The sequence below is a fragment of the Colias philodice genome, chromosome 8 (genome assembly GCF_061535455.1).
Source record: "Colias philodice isolate Cphi_HAF_F1 chromosome 8, ilColPhil1 Martin Lab GWU primary, whole genome shotgun sequence".
NCBI lineage: Eukaryota > Metazoa > Arthropoda > Insecta > Lepidoptera > Pieridae > Colias > Colias philodice.
This window is the reverse complement of record NC_143093.1, coordinates 363,455-389,107: the sequence shown is the minus strand read 5'-3', so window position 1 is coordinate 389,107 and position 25,653 is coordinate 363,455. Positions and strand designations below refer to the sequence as shown.

The window sequence follows — 25,653 nt, the reverse complement described above, 5'->3', positions numbered from 1 at the left end:
GACATGTTAGTTAAATATAATAGCACTATTACAGACCACAGCTGGAAGCCCACATCAAGCGCATAAAAGCTAATTACGAGCTACGACGTACGAAACTGTCTCTGAATCTAGACCGAGCACTAAACACTACATTAAACTGCATTCCCTGGAAACGTGACCTAATTCTTATTAACTAGAAATGTCACTTTAGCGAACATCTTTTATATGCACGTTTGCAGATGCATGACAGCATAGATATGCTGTCATCATCAGAAAACTATCTTGCTTCAAAGTGATTAATTACACCTCACACACGTCAGAGCTGCTCTCTGAAAGGGGTTGTTTCCTTTCCTTTTGCTCATTACACTTTGTGGCGTCTGCTTAAACGTCAACAGTACTTTAGCATTATAATCCTACAGACGGCAAACGTGAAGCCGGATTCATAAATGGTATGGAAAAGGGCAAAATGCGAGATGGCAAGCAAAAAGAAATGTAAAAAATGATAAATACAGTCTCTGAAAATAGGTGTGTGAATAATGGCGGGGAATTTTAAAATCCATATTTAACGATGGCAAAGGAAAAGTAACCCTCTGTCAATGTTCTCCTTCTTATGTTTCTGTGGTCCTGCCGTTACTTCTATTTCAAATAAATTATATAAAATTTGTCTATTTCTCAATGAATGATCCAATTTTGAAAATGCACTAATAGGGAAGTAAATGATCCCTGTACTTGATTGAACTGATCTTTTTGCACTTATGTCAAATATCAGTACCTAAGTAAATAGTGTTTTCTTTCTATACAGCCAGATAAGTTAGCGCCAGAGCAAAGACTACACGCTTAACGAACCGCGGCATCGATCGGCACTGTCTCATCCGCGGGGCACTGAACCGGTAGTGATCGTCCCCAGATTTCAATTTAATAGAACATTATATAGTCAAAGCTTTTAGAGATTTCTAAAATAATATTTACCAAAAACTACACAAAATACTGCCTCTAGTTGTAATCTCAAACTCAGGGCTTTATATTCACATAAACTGGTTCCTTGTGAATAGCATTTTTAAACATTGAAAACTACCACTGATTCAAAATAAAACTAGAAGCCTCAACAAAAACCTCGATAATGACGCTTTAATTTCTAGTATATTCCTGTCTACATTACTGCAACTTATAGTCAGGAAGTAGGCGGTAGTAACACCCCCAGAGAGCAAGAAAACCTGTCTCTCGCCGTCTTTCGTCCCATCGGACTGTAACCTCTTATTACTAAATACTATTATGATTAATATAACAGCGATAGAATAGAGAGCATGCTTGTACGTAGACTATATTTTCCTTCCCATATGCACAGTCTCTATGGAGACCGGCATCGTGGTCAGAATTCTAATAGATATTGGAAATGATTTTGACTGTGAAGTCTAACTTTTAAGTTGTTATTACAATTAAAAATTGGATGAACTTTGTCAGATGTAAAATTAATAAAACACACATCATCAACAAAAAGTTACTGAAATATACGCCGAGGCATTCTATGGTAAATAAAATAAACTACAGCCATTACAAATATTAAACTGTCTTGTATAAAAATAATAAAATAAAAATATCATTATTTCATAACCTCAAATAAAACATATATACAAAAACGTGGTAGGTAAACGTAACGTAAACGATGGTATTAGATAGTAGGTGGATGTATATGCTCAAAAAAATATGTACATTGAAATACCAAACGCACAAAACACCCCCTTCATTGTGAGCATTCCTAATCAACACATAAGGGCATCCCTTCGCCACGCACATTCAAATTCTGTCCAACCCTTGTCATTTGCATTATATTTAGATCGTTGACCTGTTTTCAAAAGGACTTGTGTTTCTTTGCATCTATAATTTGTGTTAGAATTGTCTTCTAATATACATATGGAATGTTTCTTGATGCAGTGCAACACAATGTACGTAGTTGATAATAAGTCATATCAATTATCAACATTTTCAGAACATTATTGTCATATTTCCTATTTTTTATACTACACCGTTGAAACCTTTAATATCCCATGAATTCTGATTCACATTAAATATTAAACCAATTTATAAGTATATTTAAATTACTTATAAGTAAGCAAGTAGGCACGATGTAAGAAGGTACAGTTAAGAAGACAATACAAAGTATTTATTTAACAATTTCGGGAACACCTGACTCAAGTCACTCAAGTGAGTCAGCGGAAGTGCGTCAAATGGGTCGATAAGTAAGCACAAAGCAAAGTTTATGTTTGTATGTTTGTCTGCACTTGTACTTGAGGACAATCGAATTGTCTTGTATTGTATGCGATTGTTGTATTAACGTTGCGTGGTGTGTTTGTAAACATTGTTTATTTCTAAGTATTGAGAATTGAGATGAACTAATGCCTTATCGAATAATTAACACACTGCAAAAGATGTCTATTTGAATTTAAAAATGTTAAATTTTGAGTTTTTTGAAATCATCGTTTGCTTGCACTTGTTATTCAGGGAAGCCTTTAAGAAAACGCTTAAGATCTTCAAAAATAATCTTACATTTTTAAGCTACCTTTTTAAGTACATAACATCGCAGTTTAATTTTATAATCAGTATTTGTTTAGACAAACGATTTTTATATCCTTTGTCAAGCCGTATCGTCAGCAGCTGCAGAAAATTAGTTGGATCGGTTGGATCCCTATATACCTACTTAGTAATTAAACTCAACATGTCATACAAACATAGATACCTAATTGGTCAGAAAAACATGTAAACTTCACCCTCACCCTCCCTACATTGATTGGGTAAAAGAAAAACATATTTTTAATTATAGCATCAAAGCGAAATTCGTAAAACAAGTGCGTCATCGATTAGTATTCTTCCAATGTCTGAGATTTATTCCCTGCATCCTGGGTCGGACGATTTATTCGCGACGAGTATATTTTGGCGACACTTTTTACATTCATTTGCTTAATTCCGTCATTGATATTTTAGGAAAGCACTTTCTTATGACTCGTAAATCCTTAGTTATTTTTAAAAGGCAGCGTATGTGAACTGAGTTCAGTACTTACAATATTGTAAATTGAAAATTCTATAACTAGTTATATGGGACCGATTTTCACGAATATTATAGAAAATAGGAATAGATTAAACTTTAGGGAGTTGTACAATTGTGTGGAAAACTTTTCTAGTGATATTAAAATTTAAAAACGTATGATTGATTATGAAGTTGTTATTCTATATCCTAGATATTTTATTTTTTACATTATTTATGTAACACAATGATTTTAATTTTCTTAAACTGTTATCACAATAACAGCGTTATGTGTTTTATTTAATCTCTTTAATCAAATATTCACCTGATTTGGAACTTGCTGCCAGCCTCCTTCTCCTCCGACTCGCAGGTCACGTTTCCGAACGAATCCACAGCCAGGTACTTGTCCAGGTGGGAACGGAGGTAGATCATACCTGAGGAAGAGTTATTATTTATTTGGTATGTTCGTAAATATTTGTAAGAGTAAGGTAACCAGGAGATCTATGAGTAGGTATGCGGCGAATTCTGGTTAATTTAATCTTTTAGTGCTTAGAGCATTAAATTTTAGTGTAATTAGTTCCTAATTCTTGGTATCCTAAACCTATTTATACAAATTAACTTCGATTTTTGGAACACATGCATAGACAGTGTGTTTACAAAAAAAATCTGACAGAATAGCGGACTAAGCTTCAAGTATATATGATACTTTATGAATTTTTCTCCTACTCCCTTGAAGAATACCATTTCAAACTTCATACATATTTTCATAACTCTACATATAGGCGTCAGTGAAAATATCAAGACATTGTAAGCTGTGCGATTGTACGCAAATATGTTCGTTTCCCACCATTGTGAACTGAACATTACCAACATTACTTTCGCGTGGGAATCTCGCTTTTCCATTTACCTATAATTGTTATTTGTCACACATAAGTTTGTTGCTTGACATTCAAATGCGTACAAGATTGGTATAACTCAGTAAAGTATATTCATACTTATGACTATCTATCCCAAAGTACTCACTTTGGGATAAACTATTGAATATGGCATGAAAAAATACGGAAAAATCTTATATGTATATAAAATTCTCGTGTCACAATGTTAGTCTGCATACTCCTCCGAAACGGGTGGACCGATTCTCATGAAATTTTCTGTGCATATCGGGTAAGTCTGAGAATCGGCCAACATCTATTTTTCATATGTACCACGGGCGAAGCCGGGGCGGACCGCTAGTAATGTATAAAAATTAAAGGATAAACTAACCTAAATATTAACCTAAGTATTAACGGTTTCTTAAATGTGTCTGGGCATGTCTGGCAATGCATTTTAAATTCTATTTATATTATAGAAAACATAAATACAGCTACTACGTGGTCTAATCACAATTGAATATCAGAAATTTATTTGTTTTCAACTTTGGATTTTTCTTGCCCTTTTTTCTGTCCCCTATACATTCCAAATTTTATATGTATAAATGTTATTTCAAACCCCTTTTTAATCAAAATCAACATACCTCACACTTACATAAACACATTAGCAATAACCAAATAAGCAAAACTCCAATTTCCTCCCTACAACCTGTGTATGAAGCCCCTGGATACCCGGGGGCGACCGAAGCGCCCGGGCGGTATCGATCCAGACCTTGGCCGTGGGGTGCGACCCTCCCGCTCTATATTATGTTCAGTATATCTATAGAAACGCTTTTGAATTCGTGATTTGCGTATGCAGTAATTGAGGACCTGCTTTTTTGTTTACGTTTTGAATTAAAGTAAGTGTTTACGTTCGTGTTTTGAGAAAATAAATGATGCAATATAATTTGAATGTTTATGTTTGGTGCTAAAGTAAAACTTGTTTCGCCAAAGTCAACAAAGTGCCCTTTAAAGAATGTAGACTAATAAATGAAATATGTATGACATTGTATTATAAACCTTTCTTACTTAAATTAAAAAAAAATACAATCTCATCACACATGCCTTAAATGTTTGCAGCACTAAACCATATTATAAGTACTTAAAAATATAAGTCCATAAATCACACAAAACACTTTCACGTACTATAAACGTTTATAAAGCATTTTGTAGCCAATTATCTGATGCACAGCAGAATTTTAATTGTCCAGTCTACAGCCTACACGCGGAATCCAATTACGATCCAATAAAGGGCTTGTTTTTGCCTCAATTAGTGCACATACATAATGTTAATTTGGCAGGAATTTTGTCTGATATACATATCACCCTTTAACATTTTTTTTAATTAATATGTTATGTTTACGATAAAGCCCTTGGTTATTAATGTGCAATAAATTACGAATTCCAATCCTTAGATTGTTGTCCATATTGATTTTATTCAAACTATGATCCGGACTGCCTATTGATGGGTAATATTTGAGCTTAGCTTTCTTTGATTTGCGTGTCTTTGATTTGTTATACCTATCGAACCCATTAGTTCAACTATCATAGGTTTTATGATGTGTTTTAGATAAAATTATGGGAGCATCGTGTGGTCGCGTTTTTCAAACTGTTATTATGGAAAAAGAAAGCAATTTTTTTAATCATCTCCACTGCTATAAATAGATATCATATCATCACACATCTTCCCTTATCTTAGTTTTCAAAAATGTTTATTGTTTATAACAAAAACAAAAATTACCTATAAATATGTATATAAATACATATAGTCTTCTTTTTACATTATAAATAGCTTACTTCCGTTACAAATTAGACCTAGAAACATCAAAAAATACTCACTGTCATTAGCATTCCCAGTAGCTGGTTCCAGGGTCCAGATCTGCTTCTTCTTCAAGCTAGTTCCATTCGCATTGATCTTGAAGCCGAAGGTCTCCGCAGTGAGGTACCGGTACCGCGAGTTGATCAGCCCGATGGTCCACCAGCCGCGCTGCTGGTTCTGCGTGATGATGTCCCCGGCGCCGTTCACCTCGCCGTTGGCGTGACCGTTCAGACCGTTCATGGTTACTGGAAGAGGATGTTAAAGTTAGGTAATGTCTTTAATATGTGTGATTGCCTATAATAGCGGCAACAAAACAATAGACATAATATAACAGATTACAAATATTATTGAAGTGAAACTTCTTTAGGCGTGTTGAGAGTAAAATTTCAAAGCGATTTTTCTATCATTTGCGAATTTTACTATCTTTGAATCTTGCCAAAGATGTTTCACTTCTGACACATGTCATCGGCACACACGCATTTTCTTATATAACGAAAAACCTATTGTCTCATAAGGGACTATTAGAACTATACGACTGATACGACCTAATGGATAAATTCAACCAACTATTACATAACAGAATTCGAACAATTTGTTTAGCATTTGATGCGTAAGAACGAACCGCCAAACACGCTTTTTGAATTATAAATAACAGTTTAGTACAATAAAGACTTACAACAAAGACTTTAAATGGAATGGTAATTTATGTTTTACCGGTATCACTTACGATAGTATTATTGAAAATTACTGTTTTTACCTAGAAAAGTATTTTCCTAAGAAATCCCAGGTATTGTTACTGGTCACAAAAGCAAATGAAGTACAATATATGCCGCACCCCTTTTGTCTAGGCAGTAGGCACTGGCTTCTAGGTTGGACCGTAGCTAATAATTATAAATTAGCATGCATTATACAAACACTATGTTTTCTCGTTTATTTACTTTATTCTTGGCCTCATTGTGACAACTTGTTTTCCATAGTGAAATTAATTTTGTTAAAACTAAAATACGACTACATTTATTTTTATTTTCATAAAAGCAAGGGTGCTTGACTCCGATATTTCATTAATTAAAAATAAAGTAACAGAGATCTGACCACAGACATGTATCATGATAGACTAAGCGAGTGTATGTACTTCCCGTGTCCAAACTAAGATTATGAAACTTACTTGACGCTGGCCTACACTCAGTCCGCGCTTGCAGTTCGCCAAGGAAAGACGTGAAGCTGAATAAAGTAAAATGCCGAATTGCGCCGTTATAAACTGTAGAAACTCTGTGGAGTTTCTACAGTTTATAACGGCGCAATTGTGAGTGGCCGAGTTAGCAGAGATGTTTCCTTCCACCGGTAAGTAATTTTCTAATCAGAATATGCACTATTTATTTTAAAATCAAATAAAGAATATCTGTGGAAAACGATCGTGACAAACACGGATACCAAATCATACGAAATGATTCGGAATACATTGCGGCTTTTACTTGGCACGGTAAAGATCGAGTCGTATGATAACAAGCAATGAATAGCGTCTTCTCATTTTTCTGTTCTCATTTTTCTGTCCAATTTTGTGGTTAGTGATGTTCATTTGATGCAACAGTTCTCGATTTTATAATCGAACAGAAAAATGATAATTTGAAGGAGCAATTTTTCAGAAAAAAAGGCATAGATTTTTTTTGTCATTTAATACGACTTGACCTAGAACTTTTAAGTATTTTAATACAAAGGTACTAAAAATAAATATTATGACATGGACGCCATTAGTTAAAGTGTCATCTTGGGAGTTTTTTAAGAAAACTCCTTATTGCTTAGACTATGTTTGTTTTTTCAGTTTTCCAAGTAACCCGAACATAAAAGAAAAATGGATTGATGCAACGGGACATAAAGATTGATTGATTGACAGTTTCATTACTTTCTTTCGATGGCCTCTCTAGTACGTAGTACACGGTAACTCAATGGGCATATGTAAGAAACAGCTAAAACACATTAGTTTACTTGTTAGAATATTAAAAGGTTTATAAATTTATTTTATCATTCCTCTGTCTATGGTAATTATCATTTTTCTGTCTTGAATCGATTTAGTAATCGATTACGATTCATTTATTTAATTACCTCTTAGACATAGATCTAGTTTGATCTGATTTCTTTCGATTTACTTCGATGGGATAGGACGATACTAGAATCGCCGCGCGAGTGGCGTCCTAATCGATTTAGCGTAAAATGAAATTACCATCACTAAAAAGCGCTCGTGACGTCATAACGCGTCAAGGTCAGTACAAAAAATATGACACGCTTGGTTTTCATACAGATCGCGGTACTTGCGTAGTCTATCTATGTCTGTGGATCTGACATAGTTTTACAAATTTACAACATTTTAAAACGAAAATTGTATTTAAATCTATTTTAATTGCATGTTTATCTAAAAGTTTTTTTCCAAAAGTGCTTTTATGCGTCATAAAATAAATGGCATGCGATATATTTTTTTACAGTAGGTAGAAATTGCAAATTAAGTATGACCAACAAATTTAATATACAGTATTCATAATTGACAGTACAATCTTAATGATGTCAATCTTTGGTTTCCGTTCCCATACTTCAAGTGGAATGATATGAAGAAATTTATTATAAAATTTAGCATAAAAGCTTGATCTTATATCGGTTATGTATTAGCGCATGTGCTTCATTAGAAGGTAGTTATGCTAATGTTTGATTAAAAACTCGAAAAAAAAAGCTTTACACGCACCCACAAATAGGTCAATTTTATGTACCTACTAACATTATACAAATCTATAAAATTCCGCATAGTTGCAGTTCCTATAGGATTTCCGGGATAACTGTTCATTATAATCGGTTCAGTAGTTTATACGTGAAAAAATAACTCTCCATCCATACTTAAAATCTTTCGTGTTTATAATATTAGCAGGAGTTTCCACGTCATCTTTTTTTACGCAATTGGAATTACATACTTCTTAAAACCGCTAAAACCAAAAACCACCTTAAGATTTCTAAGACCAAAGACGTCACTCTCTCAGTCATTGCTCAGCGTACCTGTAGCAGTGTTTAACAGTATTTCTGCCGATATCTGCCCCAGATACCCGACCGTTACCCGTTATGCGAGACAATGGACCGGCAGCATCTTCCGACTAGGCACGGATCATTCGCAGTTTTAAACGTTATGATTTCAATATTATGACAGTAAGAATTTGTACCTAGGAATGTAGCGTATTTTGCTCTTTGTTTACTTTGATGAATATTACTGTTAAGGTTGGAATGGCGAATTGGACTTTTATAAAATTAAAAAAGAAGATCGAGTTTAGTTTGGGATCAGGATACAAAATATGTTTTATAATGTAATACGCAAGCAAAGTCATTGCTCGAAGCTACCTATTTTAGGTATTGCGTGCAAAACCACGGATTTAAAGATTTGGAATTAGTATTCATTATTAACAGATATAGGACTAAAATATAGTTCCCATAATTAAAACCATAAGCTAATATGTAATTAACTAATGAATAAGCATTCAGCATTTGAATGTGATGCTATCAGATTAACAGATTTGCATAACAATGCGACCGTCACGCAGCGCTGGAGAGCATTATACTCCGAAAAGTGCTGAATTTTGTCATTCATGTAATGTATTACGTCATATTTATAAGAATCATGTTGTTAAAAAATATATGTAACAAGCATTTCCATGTGGGTAGTTCGCCAAAGGGTGAAATAATGCAATGTTTTGATTTAGGAGTTAGGACCTAGGTGTGAGACAGGTGCCGTAAGTTCAGATAACTAGTACTTTCTCAATTTATTTCCTTTATTCACAACACCAAAGAAATGAGTTAACGTAATAAGAATTTTTATTGATAAATGCAATAATAAAAATGTCAGTAATCATAAAAACTGTTCTATGACCAAAATTTTCTAGAATGAGCTAATCAAATGACAAATTTGAAAACTACTGATCACTAATATAATTTATTTCCCATTCAGCATTAGTACTATTCTAAAATTACGTTACTTCATTCTAGGCAGGGTCTAGGCGTGCCTACCAAGGGTTTCGACCTTCGGCAGACAAAGGCGCACCTGGGTTCAATCAGCCGAGACTATTCCTACTCGCGTCTTTGTCTAGTTTCCGTTATGCTGACGAGAGATATAGTATTGTAGCTGTATTGCAAATAATTCTGATATGTTAAGATATAAAGGTATGTACAGAGAGGAAGGTACGCGATTCGCAATATTTTTAAAAATACTCCAGCTTCAACGATGTCAAAGACAGCCTATGTTTATATTATAAATGCAAAAGTCTTCCTACATATACGTACCTATCATATTCACGAAGACCTGAATTTGAGAAGAACATAGAGCATATGGTTCCAAAACTCAAACTAAAAGAGAGTGAATAGCTAACATTAATAAAATACTTTTAACAGTAAATATCAAAAAAAAAGCTCGCGTAAAATCGAACACAGTATAATTCACATTTCTCTTTCCTTTCTTTTAATTAACAAGTGTATATGACAGAATAGATATCGTGTAATAAATTGCAATGACCATTGGGAGTTGATAGTAGATACCGCGGACGGACATATCGACGGATGTTAGTATTTATACTATTAATATGCAAGCCATTAATAATTGTAGACGAGATTGCAGTTTGACACTGATATACGATACACTAGCTTCGAGCCCCTGCTTTGTTTTAAAATTGGATTTAGCCTGTGGATTTAGCTGTATGAAGTACGGGGTGATAAGAAAGTTGGGGTAATTAAGATTATGTTTAAAAAAATATGAATAGAAAATTAAGAAAACTACATATAGTATATAAATGTTCTGTTATCACGCCTAAACAGCTGTTTCTCTTGGACGAATTTGTCATAGATATAGATTAGATATTGCGGACCTAAATAGGTACCTACATATTTGTGAAAACATACAACCACACAACATTGAGTAGGGTTTGATTTCCAGACTTGGTTGCAGACAAAGTCGCGGGTTAAAGCTACTGTATTAATTGATAGGTTCCTACTTTCTATACATTTCAAGCTGCGTGGTTTCCTAGATCTTTATAATTTGAAAGTACAGTAAGGTCGATCCGTTACTGGGATGACCAATCGTTTTCAGACATCTTTACTTTCTAGGTTACCTGAATGGCTTGAAAGTTATCGTTTGGATAGTGCCGTTAAATATAATGATGTGCCATAAAATATAATGTAATTAAACGAAAAGTCTAGCGAGCTTTGCGAAGCTAAGAAATCAAGTTAAAAGTTATGACGCTGGCTTTGACGCTTGTATTCGAAAACACGGTGTAAAATACATAAAATTGTAAAGTTATAATATACATATATATGAATATGTTTTTACATTTTACGACTGCAAATCTTTCAAATTAGGTATATGACGCACTTGCTAAATGTAGTAAAAAGCAGAAGTAGCTAATTAATTTAGTTCATAAATTATTTTCATTACATATTTTTAATTAAAATTATCTAGTGGAAACGGCACTGTAATATTTGCAATTACATGAATACCAAAAACAAGTGCTCGTTGAGTTTTTTTATTGAATACAATATCTTGTTTTTTACCTCTACATCATTACTATAATATAATATGAAAGTCGTTTTCATTCTTCAGTTTAATATCTATTAACATCACACGTGTCCAAACAATAAACTTTCACACTAACACTATAATAAATTAGGATAACAAGTCCATATTTAAACACTCTATAATTCATATTTAACGACGAAACCGTGTCTCCTAATAGTATTAGTGGCATCAAACCTATGAAACATATCCTTAATATGTACCACGAAGATATACATTCAATAAAAAGCAATGAACACAAAACACATGGCTGCTAAGTGCAGGCCAGATGTTTAAAGTTAAACATTAACGAGGTGGGCATTGCCCTACCACACAGGGTTTTGCATCGTTGCCAAAATTATAAAAATAATGTTTAGATTGATGAATTGTACTTTAAAATATGTTGAAGGCAATAACTTCTCTTGTTTACAAGAATTGTTAAACCAAATGCTTCATACAATTTACGTCTTTATAAAAAGGAGATATAAAAGTTGGTACATGAAAGCTTAAATATTCATTAACATGTTTTTACATTAACAATATACTTTGCGCAGTCACGACTACGAATGAATTTCATAACAAGTCGCTAACGAGAGTAAAAAACCTTATATTATGTACTTTGCTATAGCGGATAGCCTATAAACTAGAATAGTACGAGACAACATATTAGGCATATTTTGGAGACTTGCTATAATGTTATTAAATCAAATTATATGTTTGATTTGTGCTTTTCTAATCTAAGTAATCTCTATCAATTGTTATCCCGCTGGCAATAGTTTAGGGTTGGATATCACACCCATAACACACAGCATGCCATCGATGAAACCCATGTCTAGTTTTGCTCTACTAAATCCTGTCTTAAAATCCTAGTCAGAAATTTTGATGATCTATTTTTTTCGATTCTTGTATCGTATCAATTAAAACCCACAAGACACGACATATTAAGGAAAGCAATCGATCAATATATATCCATGTTCATTTTAAATATCAAAGCATGTTTGGTGCCACAATTAATTAAAAGATAACATCAGAAAAGCTCGGGTGATTGTGTTATGTTTGGTAAACTAACAATAATTGTAACGTAGTTTCACGACTTGAGCTATCGTACGAGTGGCTCAGTGGAACTAATGTGGAGCGTAGATCCGCGGGTCGTAAGTTCAAATCCACACGAATCTCAATGCATTTTTTATAATTATTAATATTTTTTAAGAAACGTCTGGAAATCCTTATACGATGACATTGAAAGGACAGTGGTCGTTGAGCAGTGGATCTCGGCACACCGTTTGTCGGTGTAATTTGTTTGAAATATTATCATTATTATAAGTGTGATTACATATTCTAAGTTTGTGCTATTATTTTCGTGCGAGAAGGGGTAAGTTATAGTTTTAGAACTATAATGTTAAGATAATTAAAACTCAAAAGTAAATAAAAACTAAAATTGTGTCTTGTTTGTAGCCTGTATGAAACGCCTTCAATCTCGCGATCAAAATAATACGCGTTCGATATCCATGCGACTGATTTTTACTACCTGGAGCTAACTAAAAGGCAGGGATTGGAAGGATCCCGTTCAATAAATAAAATCCTCCTGGCGCCCTCACTAATTCGTTAAGATTACTTAGATATAAGTCCTGTTAAAATTAGTTACGTTAGTTACTACCTACTAGTTATTATCCTCTGGTTAAGTCTAACTGTTTTCATAATAAGTATATGTTGTACCTAGTTCTTACTTTTAGTTAAGATTTCTATTGATTGTGTACGTCAATGAAATAAAAGGTTTCCTTCATAATAGCTTAGTTGTTTTGCTTCATATCACCGTGTGCTTAAGAAAAATAACCCATAACAAAATGGCGCCCAACGCTAAAACAATGGGATTATTTATTTATACTCTTAGTATATTAATTTAACAAAACTGTGCTTGTTATTTTTAATTAGCTAGCGGGTTAATCTCAATAATAGATACTTGATTAATTCGTTTAGTTTTAATTTAGTATTTTAAAATAGTTTAAATACATTATTTTTTGAATACATGTAAGTGCTTAATACTTGTCACAATAAGATTTCTAATTATTACTATTGTGGATTTGGTGTAATATGTATATTATATCCATGGAGTGATTGTTTATAAGAAATTTGTTGATCGAATATAATAAGATTTAGTGTTACATGGATAGTGATCTTTTTATACACACTTATATGTAAATTATTTGAGGATACAACTTATTCTTTCTTGCACGGTTTTTATAAGCGCATTAGATTTTATAGTATACCTACCTTTTAATTATGGATCCACAGTATTTGTTAAAGGATGAGGTGGAGTTTGAACTCGCGTGCCGTGGATACGTGCATCCAGGGGGCTTAGCCTCAGCATTAAAACTTGTTTTAAAAAAAATGTTACATGTTGAAAATTTAAAACTGGTTTCTTATGAATTAAAAGCACCCAGCCAATGTAGTGAAAATCCTAGTAATGAATTAGATATATGCTCAGATAAATTAGATTGCATTTTACGTTATGTGTCCGAATTAAAAGAAAAACCCGATAAGCAGCTTTATAAACGTTTAGTCTCTCGTTTAATTCATGTGATGAATAGGTTAAAATTCATTGAAGCAGCTGAAACATTAGATAAGGAGAAGCACAAAGCTTTGTCGGATAAGGCTGTTATATTACTTAATGATTTAGAGGCTAAGGATGATATGGAGGATGATGATAAAATTACTAAGGAAATGAAAGAAATTCTACAAAAATCATTGGGTGAAGATAGTCATAAGATACTTAATGAATTGGATGTTGACGTCATTGGGCCGTCGACATCTAAAGTCCCCTGCGAAACGTATTTAAACAAAGAATGCACTTCGAAAGTAGACTTAGAACAGAAGAGAGTTAGCTTTGCTCATGATGATTTAGGCATTCAATATTTTCATGATAAATTACCGGCGAACGTTTTTAATTCGACGTCAGTAAATGATGCTCAAGTGACCCAAATATTAAGACACAAGTTGGTGCCTATTAGCCAATGGGGTGTTCAGTTCTCAGGCGACACTAGTTTTAGTGTTAACGCTTTTATTGAGCGAGTGAATGAATTGAAATATGCTAGAAATGCAACGGATGAAGATCTTTGGAGACACGCTATTGATTTTTTTAAGGGAGATGCTTTAATTTGGTTTCGCGCTAATAGAGAATATATAGAAAACTGGAATGAACTAGTCATCTTATTAAAACGGAATTTTCAGTCGCCGTACTATCAAGAAGAATTGCTGGCTGAAGCGAAATCTAGAACACAGGGTTCTAATGAATCTGTAGTTATTTACGTATCCGTCATGCAAAATTTATTTAATAGACTTCCAAACAAAATTTCGGAGATGGAGAAAATAATGATAATTATAAAAAATCTTCAACCGTACTATCAAAGAGCCGTATGTAGGGACGTATTTTCTTCTATTTCCGATTTGATTAATGTTTTGAGAATTTTGGAAAGAACCAAAATTAATTGTGATAACTTCAAAGAACCTAAATCTTCTTATAGATCTATGGAACCGGATTTAGCCTATAAGTCTAGTATTGAAAATAATCACGAGATACATGAAGTAAAAGCTTTAGTTCCAAAGACATATAGTAATAAATCCAGATGTTGGAATTGTCGTGAATCTGGACACTTATTTCGATCTTGTGCAGCGCCCAAGCAACGACTTTTTTGTTATAGGTGTGGTCGATTTGGCATTACATCTAAAGAATGTAATTGTATGGGAAACGAGAAAGGGGAAGGGCAAGACACTGCCAACTAACCTTTCCCCTTAGTCGAAAAAGTATTGAGTGGCAGAACTGGTTAAATTACGTTCGGCTATTCATGTCACAAGAAGTAATTTCGCCTCTGACCTTTCGGAAGGAGTGTGATAATAGGTCATACGTTTGTATTAACATCCTTGGTAAAAGATTCAGTGGCTTATTGGACTCGGGAGCTACTAGATCCGTGGGTAATTTAAGGTTTATAGAATATTTAAAGGTTGTAAACTTAAAGACGCAGAAACGAGAACCCGTTTACATTTCTACTGCAGATGGAACTAATCACACTCTTTCTGAAATTGTTGATGTACCCATTAAATTTAATAATAAATTTCACGTCATGTCGATATTGGTAATGCCTAATCTGTCTCAAGACCTGATTTTAGGCAAGGACTTCTTTGAATTATTTGATATAGGGTTTACATTTAAAGGTTATGATATAGAAGAGGGTTTACATATTAATACGGTATCAGATGAAGAACCAGCAATTATAAGTGAAGAAAATTTAAATGAAAATGAGAAAAAGTCTTTATATGAGGTTATTAATTATATTAAGGAAGAAATTGGGTCAGGATTAGGTAGAACAACAATTCTGAAGCATACAATAGATACCGGTGATAGTAAACCGATATACCAAAAGCAATACAATTTTTCTCCAGTTATTAAGAAAATTATTGAACGTGAACTAGATGAAATGTTAGCCAAGGATGTAGTAGAGCCATCTTACAGTCCTTGGTGTTCTCCAATAGTACTGGTTAAAAAACCAAATGGCTCCAATAGACTTTGTTTAGATAGTAGGCAGTTGAATAAGGTCACTAAAAGAGATACATACCCCTTGCCTAGAGTGGCTTCTATATTAGACAACTTGCGACACTCAAAATTTCTTAGTACTCTAGATCTCAAAACTGCTTTTTGGCAAATTGAACTGGATAAGTGTAGTAAAGAGAAGACAGCGTTTGCAGTGCCTGGTCGAGGGTTGTATCATTTTAAAGTAATGCCTTTTGGTCTTGTAAATGCATCACAAACACAACAAAGACTCATGGATATTTTGTTTCATGCCTTAGAGGGCAAAGTTTGGGCTTATCTGGATGATATTGTTATTTGTTCAGAAACGTTAGAGGAACATCTGAACATTCTAAAACAAGTGTGCAGCATATTAAAAGATGCCGGTTTAACAATAAATATAGAAAAATGCAAATTTGCGCGTTCAAGTATGCGTTTTCTAGGATACATTGTAGATAAAGATGGATTGCGTACTGATCCTGAAAAAGTGTCAGCTATTATTAATTTCCCAAGACCTAAAAATTTAAGAGAATTAAAGAGATTTATTGGAATTGCAAGTTGGTATCGAAGGTTTGTTAAAAATTTTGCACTCATTGCAGCACCCCTCCATCAGTTGACAAAAGGGAGAAAATCCAAAACATTTAAGTGGACTGATGAGGCAGATAACGCATTTGTTAAAGTAAAGACACTCTTAACCACGACGCCAGTAATTTGTTGTCCTGATTTTAATAAACCTTTTATTATTCAATGCGACGCTTCAAATAAAGGTATAGGAGCAGTCTTATGTCAAAAAGTTGACAACGTCGAGAAACCCATAGCTTTTCTTAGTAGAAAACTTAATGAGCGAGAACAATTATATACGACATCGGAAAGAGAACTTTTGAGCATTGTGTATGCTATAGAAAAATTCAGACCCTACATAGATGGATCGCATTTCGCAGTCGTCACTGATCACAGTGCACTAAAAATGCTTCATAAAATGAAAGACCCACATGGTAGACTTGCGAGATGGGCCATGAAATTGCAACAGTTCAGTTTCGATATAATCCATAGGCCCGGTAAATCTAACGTTGTTCCTGATGTTTTATCACGATCTATTGATGCCCTTGGAGACTGTATAGAAAGTAACTTTCTCAGCAATTTAGAGAAACATAAGGACGAATGGTATAGAAATAAAGTCTTAAAAATTACTAGTGGTAGCGAGGTTCCTAATTGGCATGTGAGAAATGGGTTATTATATAAGAAAATTCATCTGAAGCAATATCCAGATAAAGTTAACGACTGGAAATTGTACATTCCGCATGCTCTCAGAGGTGATGTTTTGAAACGTTGCCATGATGATGTCACTGCAGGTCATTTGGGAGTACGGAAAACTTTATTTAGAGTAAAACAACATTATTACTGGCCTGACATATTGAAGGATGTTAAGATGTATGTCGGGAAGTGTGAAGTGTGTGCAAGAGCAAAAGTGTCGCAACAATTACCCTTAGGGCATATGGGCAGTCATCGTACAGTCACTAGACCGTGGCAAGTGATTTCATTAGATCTCATGGGACCGTTTCCTAAAAGTAAAAACTGTAACACTATGTTACTTGTCATTACATGCTTATTCAGTAAGTTTGTTCTTCTATTTCCGCTACGAACAGGAAAAGCCGATAAGATTTGTGACATTATTGAAAAACAGTTTTTACTGTTTGGAGTGCCTCAAGCGATTATTTCAGATAATGGGAAACAATTTGAATCTCATTTATTTAAGGATTTGATGTCAAAATACAATACCAGTATTTGGTATACGCCCAGTTACCATCCCCAAAGTAACCCAACAGAACGCGTCAATAGAGTTGTTGGCACTATGATCTCAACATATATTAATAAAAAAAAACATAATGAATGGGATGTACATTTACACAATTTTGGTCATGCCATTAGAACATCGATTCATGAAACAACAGGTTTTACACCATCATACTTATTTCTTGGTAGGGAGACTGCTGTGCCTCCAAAAACCTTAAATTCGAGGGATTCGCAAATAATAGATGTTGACTCTATCGTCATTAAGACCGATAATTATTTGATGGATTTAAAGAGAAGAAGCCAACTTTTTCGCGACGTTGAGCATAAAATTAAGACCTCACATTATAAAAGTTCAAAATTATACAATATTAAACGTAGGCGGGCAAATTTTAACATAGGTGATGTAGTTTGGAAAAGAACTAAGTTGCTTTCTAATGCTAGTAATAAATTTATGGCAAAGTTAGCACCTAAATTTGAAAAAGCCATAATAGTAGCTAAGTTATCAGATAACATCTATCGTCTTAATAATTGTCATGGTAAGTCAATAGGTATTTGGCATGCTAAGGACTTAAAGCCTCTCTGGCGTGAACATAACGCATGAAAGAAATGAGATGCATAAACTATGACATCTCATTTCTTGTGTTGGTTGGGGGAATGTTATGTTTGGTAAACTAACAATAATTGTAACGTAGTTTCACGACTTGAGCTATCGTACGAGTGGCTCAGTGGAACTAATGTGGAGCGTAGATCCGCGGGTCGTAAGTTCAAATCCACACGAATCTCAATGCATTTTTTATAATTATTAATATTTTTTAAGAAACGTCTGGAAATCCTTATACGATGACATTGAAAGGACAGTGGTCGTTGAGCAGTGGATCTCGGCACACCGTTTGTCGGTGTAATTTGTTTGAAATATTATCATTATTATAAGTGTGATTACATATTCTAAGTTTGTGCTATTATTTTCGTGCGAGAAGGGGTAAGTTATAGTTTTAGAACTATAATGTTAAGATAATTAAAACTCAAAAGTAAATAAAAACTAAAATTGTGTCTTGTTTGTAGCCTGTATGAAACGCCTTCAATCTCGCGATCAAAATAATACGCGTTCGATATCCATGCGACTGATTTTTACTACCTGGAGCTAACTAAAAGGCAGGGATTGGAAGGATCCCGTTCAATAAATAAAATCCTCCTGGCGCCCTCACTAATTCGTTAAGATTACTTAGATATAAGTCCTGTTAAAATTAGTTACGTTAGTTACTACCTACTAGTTATTATCCTCTGGTTAAGTCTAACTGTTTTCATAATAAGTATATGTTGTACCTAGTTCTTACTTTTAGTTAAGATTTCTATTGATTGTGTACGTCAATGAAATAAAAGGTTTCCTTCATAATAGCTTAGTTGTTTTGCTTCATATCACCGTGTGCTTAAGAAAAATAACCCATAACAATTGGGTGCGGTATATAAATAGGCTTTTATCGCCTTGTCCGAGCATTGCATCTTGTCGGGAGCGTTTACTATTTTACGAGTTATTAATAGATAAATCTTGTTTGTTTTCGACTACTAATGGGTATATCAAATAATAACAAATTAATTAAAAGGAGAAGATTGGGATCAAATAATCACACACGAAGAATACATAATGGAATGAACAGTTTAAGACCAGTAAAAAGTCATAAAGATATCAAGAGGCGTATTTTGCTATATACAGTTACCAAAGACACCTTGGCAAACTATCCACTGCCAAACTCACATAAATACAATACTTTTTGGCTTCTACAGTACGAGGAATGTGTTGAAAGATGAGGTTTAAAAAGACACTCCATAATCGATATGTCCATAATCCATATTATCATCTATAGACACAGGACCAATTTATGAACATGTACAAAATACAAATGCTATATCGAACATGCTGACTATTATTCCTGATATTCTATACTTTACCATAAATCACCAATCTAATACGATCATCCTACTAATTTACCACTCATATTTAACAACATTAATTGTAAGAATTACCGTCACAAGCTACCAATACATGATTACTCAAGGAGCAGATAATCCATAACCAAACCGGTATTTAACGGTAACAAAAATGTGGATTCGGTACTACCACGATAGCAACGAGTTTGGCACGAGACCATTGTTAAATGTTACATTGTCAATCATTTCTGATGATGCTGTTTTTATGGTGAATAATGAATATGTTACGTAAAACATTTTGGATGGATTGTAAGGTGTTTGGTGTATTTGGGGTATATGTAACTGTTTATTAACAAATTGATATAACAAGCGGACAAAGATACAGAAAAAATTCGAAGGTAACTGTTTATTACTAACCCAAATCACTTGTCGCACGCTTAAAATAATTTGGAAAATCCAAAAGTGCACGCCTCATAATTTTTTTTTAATAAATATTTATTAATTATTATTTTTGTTTATTTAATAACAATTAAACCACATCGAATCAGACCCTGAAAAATGAAAGGGTTCTATTCCTGAGCATACTCAAGCGTAAGAGAAAAAAAAAGACTCGATTAGTAAAGTATTTCGGTCGCTATCGTGTTAACAAGAAAAAGGATCCGCACATACAGACACACGGACGTCCAAGACAGAACTTTTTTAAACTGTTTTTTAACTAGTTTAAATAACAAAAATGACATCAAAAATATCATGAACGTTAAAAATAGTGTTTTTTCTTAATATGTGTGTGTATGTATTATCTTACAAGTGCAATGTATGATACATAAAGACATTTTAAGTTTGAAAAATCAGATGTTTTGCGCGAAGTGACAGTAGTACCCACCTCAACGCTTCGCTTATGAGGCGTGCAATATAGCGCGTGAGTTAAAGCCGTGGACACTTAGCTTGTATAACAGTTTTCCTTATTTGTACGTATTATTTTAACAAATAATTTAATTATTATTAGCTCGCCACATGTAAACATAGCATACATCACATTTTACCAAAAAAAAAAATACATTATACTTACAAAGTTACAACAAATTACATAAATATATAAAATTTCAACTAAATTAAAAATTTCTAAATCAAATCTAAACTAACCTCCATCTATCTAAACCATCACGACCGGGATAGCATTTCGCGTGCTACGGCTCACGCAAGCGGACCGTTATGCTGGTTCAACGACCCAGCCTCTCGATACCTTATCAATACCAAGGGCTAGACTTTGTTCAATACTAGTATATAATTACAGACATTTCGTTCAATAAATTATCGAACTTAGAAATTAAGAAATAATCAATAACTTTAAAAATTCTCATATCATCGTTATAAATTACGATACAAGAGTACGAATTTCTCATCTTTTCAAGTATTTCTGATTAGATTTTATAACGCAAACATAAAAAAAGCTTTTAATAAATATGGTCCCATTAAAATTTATGGATATGCATTGGAAACCTCTCAAAACAATTAATTTAAAACTCACACTCGCCTATTAATTAAACAGTGTAACATACACCGTATCTTTAAAGTTCACCTAAAAACATTAACATAATCGTCTTAAATTCCACATCGCGCTTTCTAAACTCTCACCAGCATATAATTTATTTAAATAAGGCCTTAATTTAGCAAAAAGCACCAAAACCGGGGGCACCGGGCCGTGATGCGCTGGCTCGATGCACACCACCGCCACGCAGAAAAGGCGCTAATTATAGCGGATCCAGACAATTATCGCTTAATTATTCCGAAATTTAATTAACTTTTCTTATTTTTCACATATTATTCTTCAACATTTCACCGGATAACGAACACTATGGCACGGAAAACAACTTTTAATTAAATGTAATATCATCTTCTGTATTAAAAGTTTCGCATTCATAAAATATATACACTCGCGTTCTGAAACAATGCAACCACAAGCTTTGTGTATAAAATATTTAAAAGCGCATTTATCCTCGTGCGTTATATTTAAAACGTTCTCCATTTTGTTTTGCCTGCGTCCAGATTCCTTGTTTGCTGCACTGCCATTTGTTGGGATAGGCCGAGTAAATATAGAACTGCCATTGTCTCGTTATAGAACCAAAAACGTATAAAAAACCTCCATGCCGTTGCTTTGATATACTATTTTTTATTATTATCCGACAAAATATTATAACAAAAAAGCTAGCTAGTTCACAACACACAAGCTTTGTTTTTTAAAATAGTTCCTTAAAAAAAAAGAAAAAGAATTGCCAGTTTAGAAACAGAATAGAAAAATCAAATTTCGAATTTGTCTTCACGTAATTAATTCATGGGACAGATACAAAATATTCAGAAAGGAACAAAAATAAATCAATGAGTCATACTGGCTGATCGTGCAGCTGCACGCGATTGGGTAAAATAAAAATAAAAGTCAACGCACTCGGCGCGCATCGTGACCTTGACACTGACGCCTGCGCGCTACCATTTTAGTTGAGATTCGAATAGTTCGACCGTAAATGGATAAAATGAATTCGAAAATGGCGCTTACCCATTAATTGCTAAATATGAAATGTTTTAGCTATAAAATTAATTGGACATACATATTATATGTACACATGAAAGTTATTTACGTGTAAGCTAACCTAGATTGATCGGGAGTTATATCGAGATATTTAACAAGATGGGAATCAGCGGGGGGTAATGTTAATGCCACACACTACATGGTGAATTGGTGATGTCAAGTTTTGCACTTACAGATGTAATTATGGGCCTAAGGACAAGGCTGTAGCCTGTATCATTCGTATTTTTTATTGAGATAGTTTTGTTTTAATGTTCAGTCTTTAGGATTGCAGTGTGATAATTGCTTGCCTAGATAATATTATGTCCCACTGAGAAGGTTTCAGTTTCTTTCATTTTATTGCCTCACTATGGTCTAGTCTGCTCTGTCTAGTCTAGACGAGTCTTCTTTTATTGGAAAGACTAAAGCTGTCCGCTTCACCCGCAACTTCCTTCCGCGTACGGTGAAACTGTGGAACGATTTGCCACCTGCGGTGTTCCCGAACAACTACGACATTGGGGCCTTTAAGAAAAGAGCTTATATGTCCATTAAAGGCCGGCAAAACACCTACAACACTTGTAGTGTTGCAAGTGTTTATGGGCGGTGGTGAGTGGTGACCACTTAACATCAGGTGGCCCACCTAGCTGCCCCTTTGCTTGCTCTGACATAAAAAAAAGTATTGATCAGCTATTACCATTTTGAATAACGGTGGTTTATTCAAATGGTTCTATAGATGGCCCGAGCTTTGTAACGAAATATCTGTAATTGTAGATATCTCTTAGTCTAAGATCCCACCGCAGGATCAGTGCGCTCATCGGTTTTTTGCTGAAAACCGAATTTTTATGTATATTTATAATTAGGAGAATATATATCGACTAGGTTGCCAGTCAAAATTTGGCCGCAAGCATGTTTACTTAAAATTTTTCTAATCGATTTTTGGGAAAAAAATTCGTTCACTTGTTTTTTGAATAAAATGTAGTCTACATCACGTCAAATGATATAAAAATTCTAAAAAATCACGGTTGCCGCTTTTCACCTGGCCGCAACATCTTGGCAGCCTGGTGCAAACAGGTATGATTTCGATTCATTTTTACGTTCATAACGCACATTTATGAATCATATATCAAATTAAAGCGAATTTTTTTCTATTTATTAGCATATATGGTTGCCTAATTAAATCCCGCCGCAAATAAGGGTTGCTGGCTTTTAAAAATTATAAATATAGGATTAGTGCGTTCATCGTTTTTTGCTGAAAACCGAATTTTTATGTATATTTATAATTAGGAGAATATATATCGACTAGATTGCCAGTCAAAATTTGGCCGCAAGCAAGTTGAATTAAAATTTTTCTAATCGGTTTTTGGGAAAAAAATTCGTTCACTTGTTTTTTGAATAAAATGTAGTTTACATCACGTCAAATGATATAAAAATTCTAAAAAATCACGGTTGCCGCTCTTCACCTGCCCGCAACATCTTGGCGGCCTGGTGCAAACAGGTATGATTTCGATTCATTTTTACGTTCATAACGCACATTTATGAATCATATATCAAATTAAAGCTAATTTTTTTCTATTTATTATCATATATGGTTGCCTAATTAAATCCGGCCGCAAATAAGGGTTGCCGGCTGTTAAAGATGTTGAATATTTAAGGTTGAGTGTAAACATGCTTGCGGCCAAATTTTGACTGGCAACCTAGTCGATATATATTCTCCTAATTATAAATACATATAGTTACATAAAAATTCGGTTTTCAGCAAAAAACCGATGAACGCACAAATCCTATATTTATAATTTTTATAAGCCAGCAACCCTTATTTGCGGCCGGATTTAATTAGGCAACCTTATATGATAATAAATAGAAAAAAATTCGCTTTAATTTGATATATGATTCATAAATGTGCGTTATGAACGTAAAAATGAATCGAAATCATACCTGTTTGCACCAGGCTGCCAAGATGTTGCGGCCAGGTGAAAAGCGGCAACCGTGATTTTTTAGAATTTTTATATCATTTGACGTGATGTAGACTACATTTTATTCAAAAAACAAGTGAACGAATTTTTTTCCCAAAAATCGATTAGAAAAATTTTAAGTAAACATGCTTGCGGCCAAATTTTGACTGGCAACCTAGTCGATATATATTCTCCTAATTATAAATATACATAAAAATTCGGTTTTCAGCAAAAAACCGATGAGCGCACTGATCCTGCAGCCGGATCTCGTACTATCTGTTATGATACTGATATTATTGAAATATAATTATGACCAACAAATAGTGACCGAAAACAATAGAATCCCAATCCACCATAATGTTTTATTAAACTCTATTACAGCTTCGATATATACAACATAGTATATCGAATGAGCCATTGTTTACAAGTAAATCATATCAAGTGACAGACTGTGCGCAGCGCCGCATTTAAACGACATTACGACTGCCTCTAGGGCTGCCATTTCAGAAAACATAGAAAATATACAACACCAGCCGACCGAAGTGACTCGGGATAAAGACGAAATAAAATATTGCCCGTGTGAGACAAGAAAGCTGGAAAAATTTAGCTGGTGGAATATTTTTTTTAAATCAATCCAGTTGTTTGACTGAAAACATTACAAATATAGAGACATACGGAAACAAATGTTTCCTTAGGTAAGTAGTGGCTCAGGAAATGAAAGACAGTGAGTATTATGTGGCTACTGGCTAGATATAAGTAGAGAAATGAAAATCCAAATGTAAACTGAATAAACTTATTTTAAAGCGAGATTGAAAAGGTCACGAGAGAATATTATTATAGTAGAAGCGACACGCTATGCTATAAATATTAACTCCGCTACTAAAATATATTAACTCTCCCAAGGGGAATTCAGTGAATGGACTTATTACTACGTATTGTACTATTAAACTATGAAATGGCAAAGGCGCCATAAAGTTATTTATGAATGCAGGTCTTGCTTAATGTTTTTCGTTTTATAGATGTCATTTGCTTATTATTTCTAAATAAGCTTTTAATTTTTTAAATTGAGTAAGTTTGTTTGAGTCGTAAATATAGCCGAAATAAAAACTCAGTTTGATTGAATAAATTTTATCCTTTTTCTTCTTGATTAAAAAAAACAAGCACGTTTATTGTATCAAAAGATGCATATGATTTTTAATTACTATGAGAAATCCATTTTTTGTCTGTCCGTAAGTATGTGCAGTGTTCCGTTGACAGAGTCCAAAAAAAGCTTAATACGTGACTCCTATTTTGTAAAATAAAAGTGCATTAAATTATCATATTGTAATCACTTCATATGTTATTCTTCAAATAATTGATTTAATATGCGTGTGTCAGCCCTATAACAGCCAGTCAAGAGGCAGTAAACGTTCGCCGCATCGTAAATGAAGTGCATTGAAACATGGCGCGGACACAGGCCCTTAAGCGTGTAGGGAACGATTATTACTTTTATATTATGCTGTATTTATAGATAGTATTCATTCTTTAATTGATAATACAAGTATAAAAGTTACACAAGAGACAAAG

General features: G+C 33.8%; 2 protein-coding genes across 3 annotated transcripts in view; one reads left to right on the top strand and one right to left on the bottom strand.

Annotated features, from left to right (window-relative positions):
• The window catches only part of sn (fascin domain-containing protein singed), a 44,059-nt gene that overhangs the window by 10,679 nt on the left and 7,727 nt on the right, over positions 1-25,653 (bottom strand). For both annotated transcript variants that reach the window (XR_016315938.1, XM_089697939.1), the window contains exons 2-3: positions 5,746-5,970; positions 3,324-3,432 (exon numbers count right to left, since the gene is read on the bottom strand). Coding sequence is in view for 1 of the 2 variants with exons in the window: in XM_089697939.1 (XP_089554065.1) it covers positions 3,324-3,432; positions 5,746-5,965 (329 nt within the window). In the remaining variant the exon portion in view is untranslated. The remainder of the gene's footprint in view (positions 1-3,323; positions 3,433-5,745; positions 5,971-25,653) is intronic.
• On the top strand, positions 13,509-15,074 carry LOC149486256 (uncharacterized). Its single transcript, XM_089697775.1, has one exon. It carries the CDS (start codon positions 13,575-13,577, stop codon positions 15,072-15,074), a length of 1,500 nt encoding a protein of 499 aa, XP_089553901.1. The 5' UTR covers positions 13,509-13,574.

Bases quoted from the DNA above. Each gene is read 5' to 3' on its own strand.
- LOC149486256 (XM_089697775.1), top strand. From the start codon at position 13,575: ATGGATCCACAGTATTTGTTAAAGGATGAGGTGGAGTTTGAACTCGCG.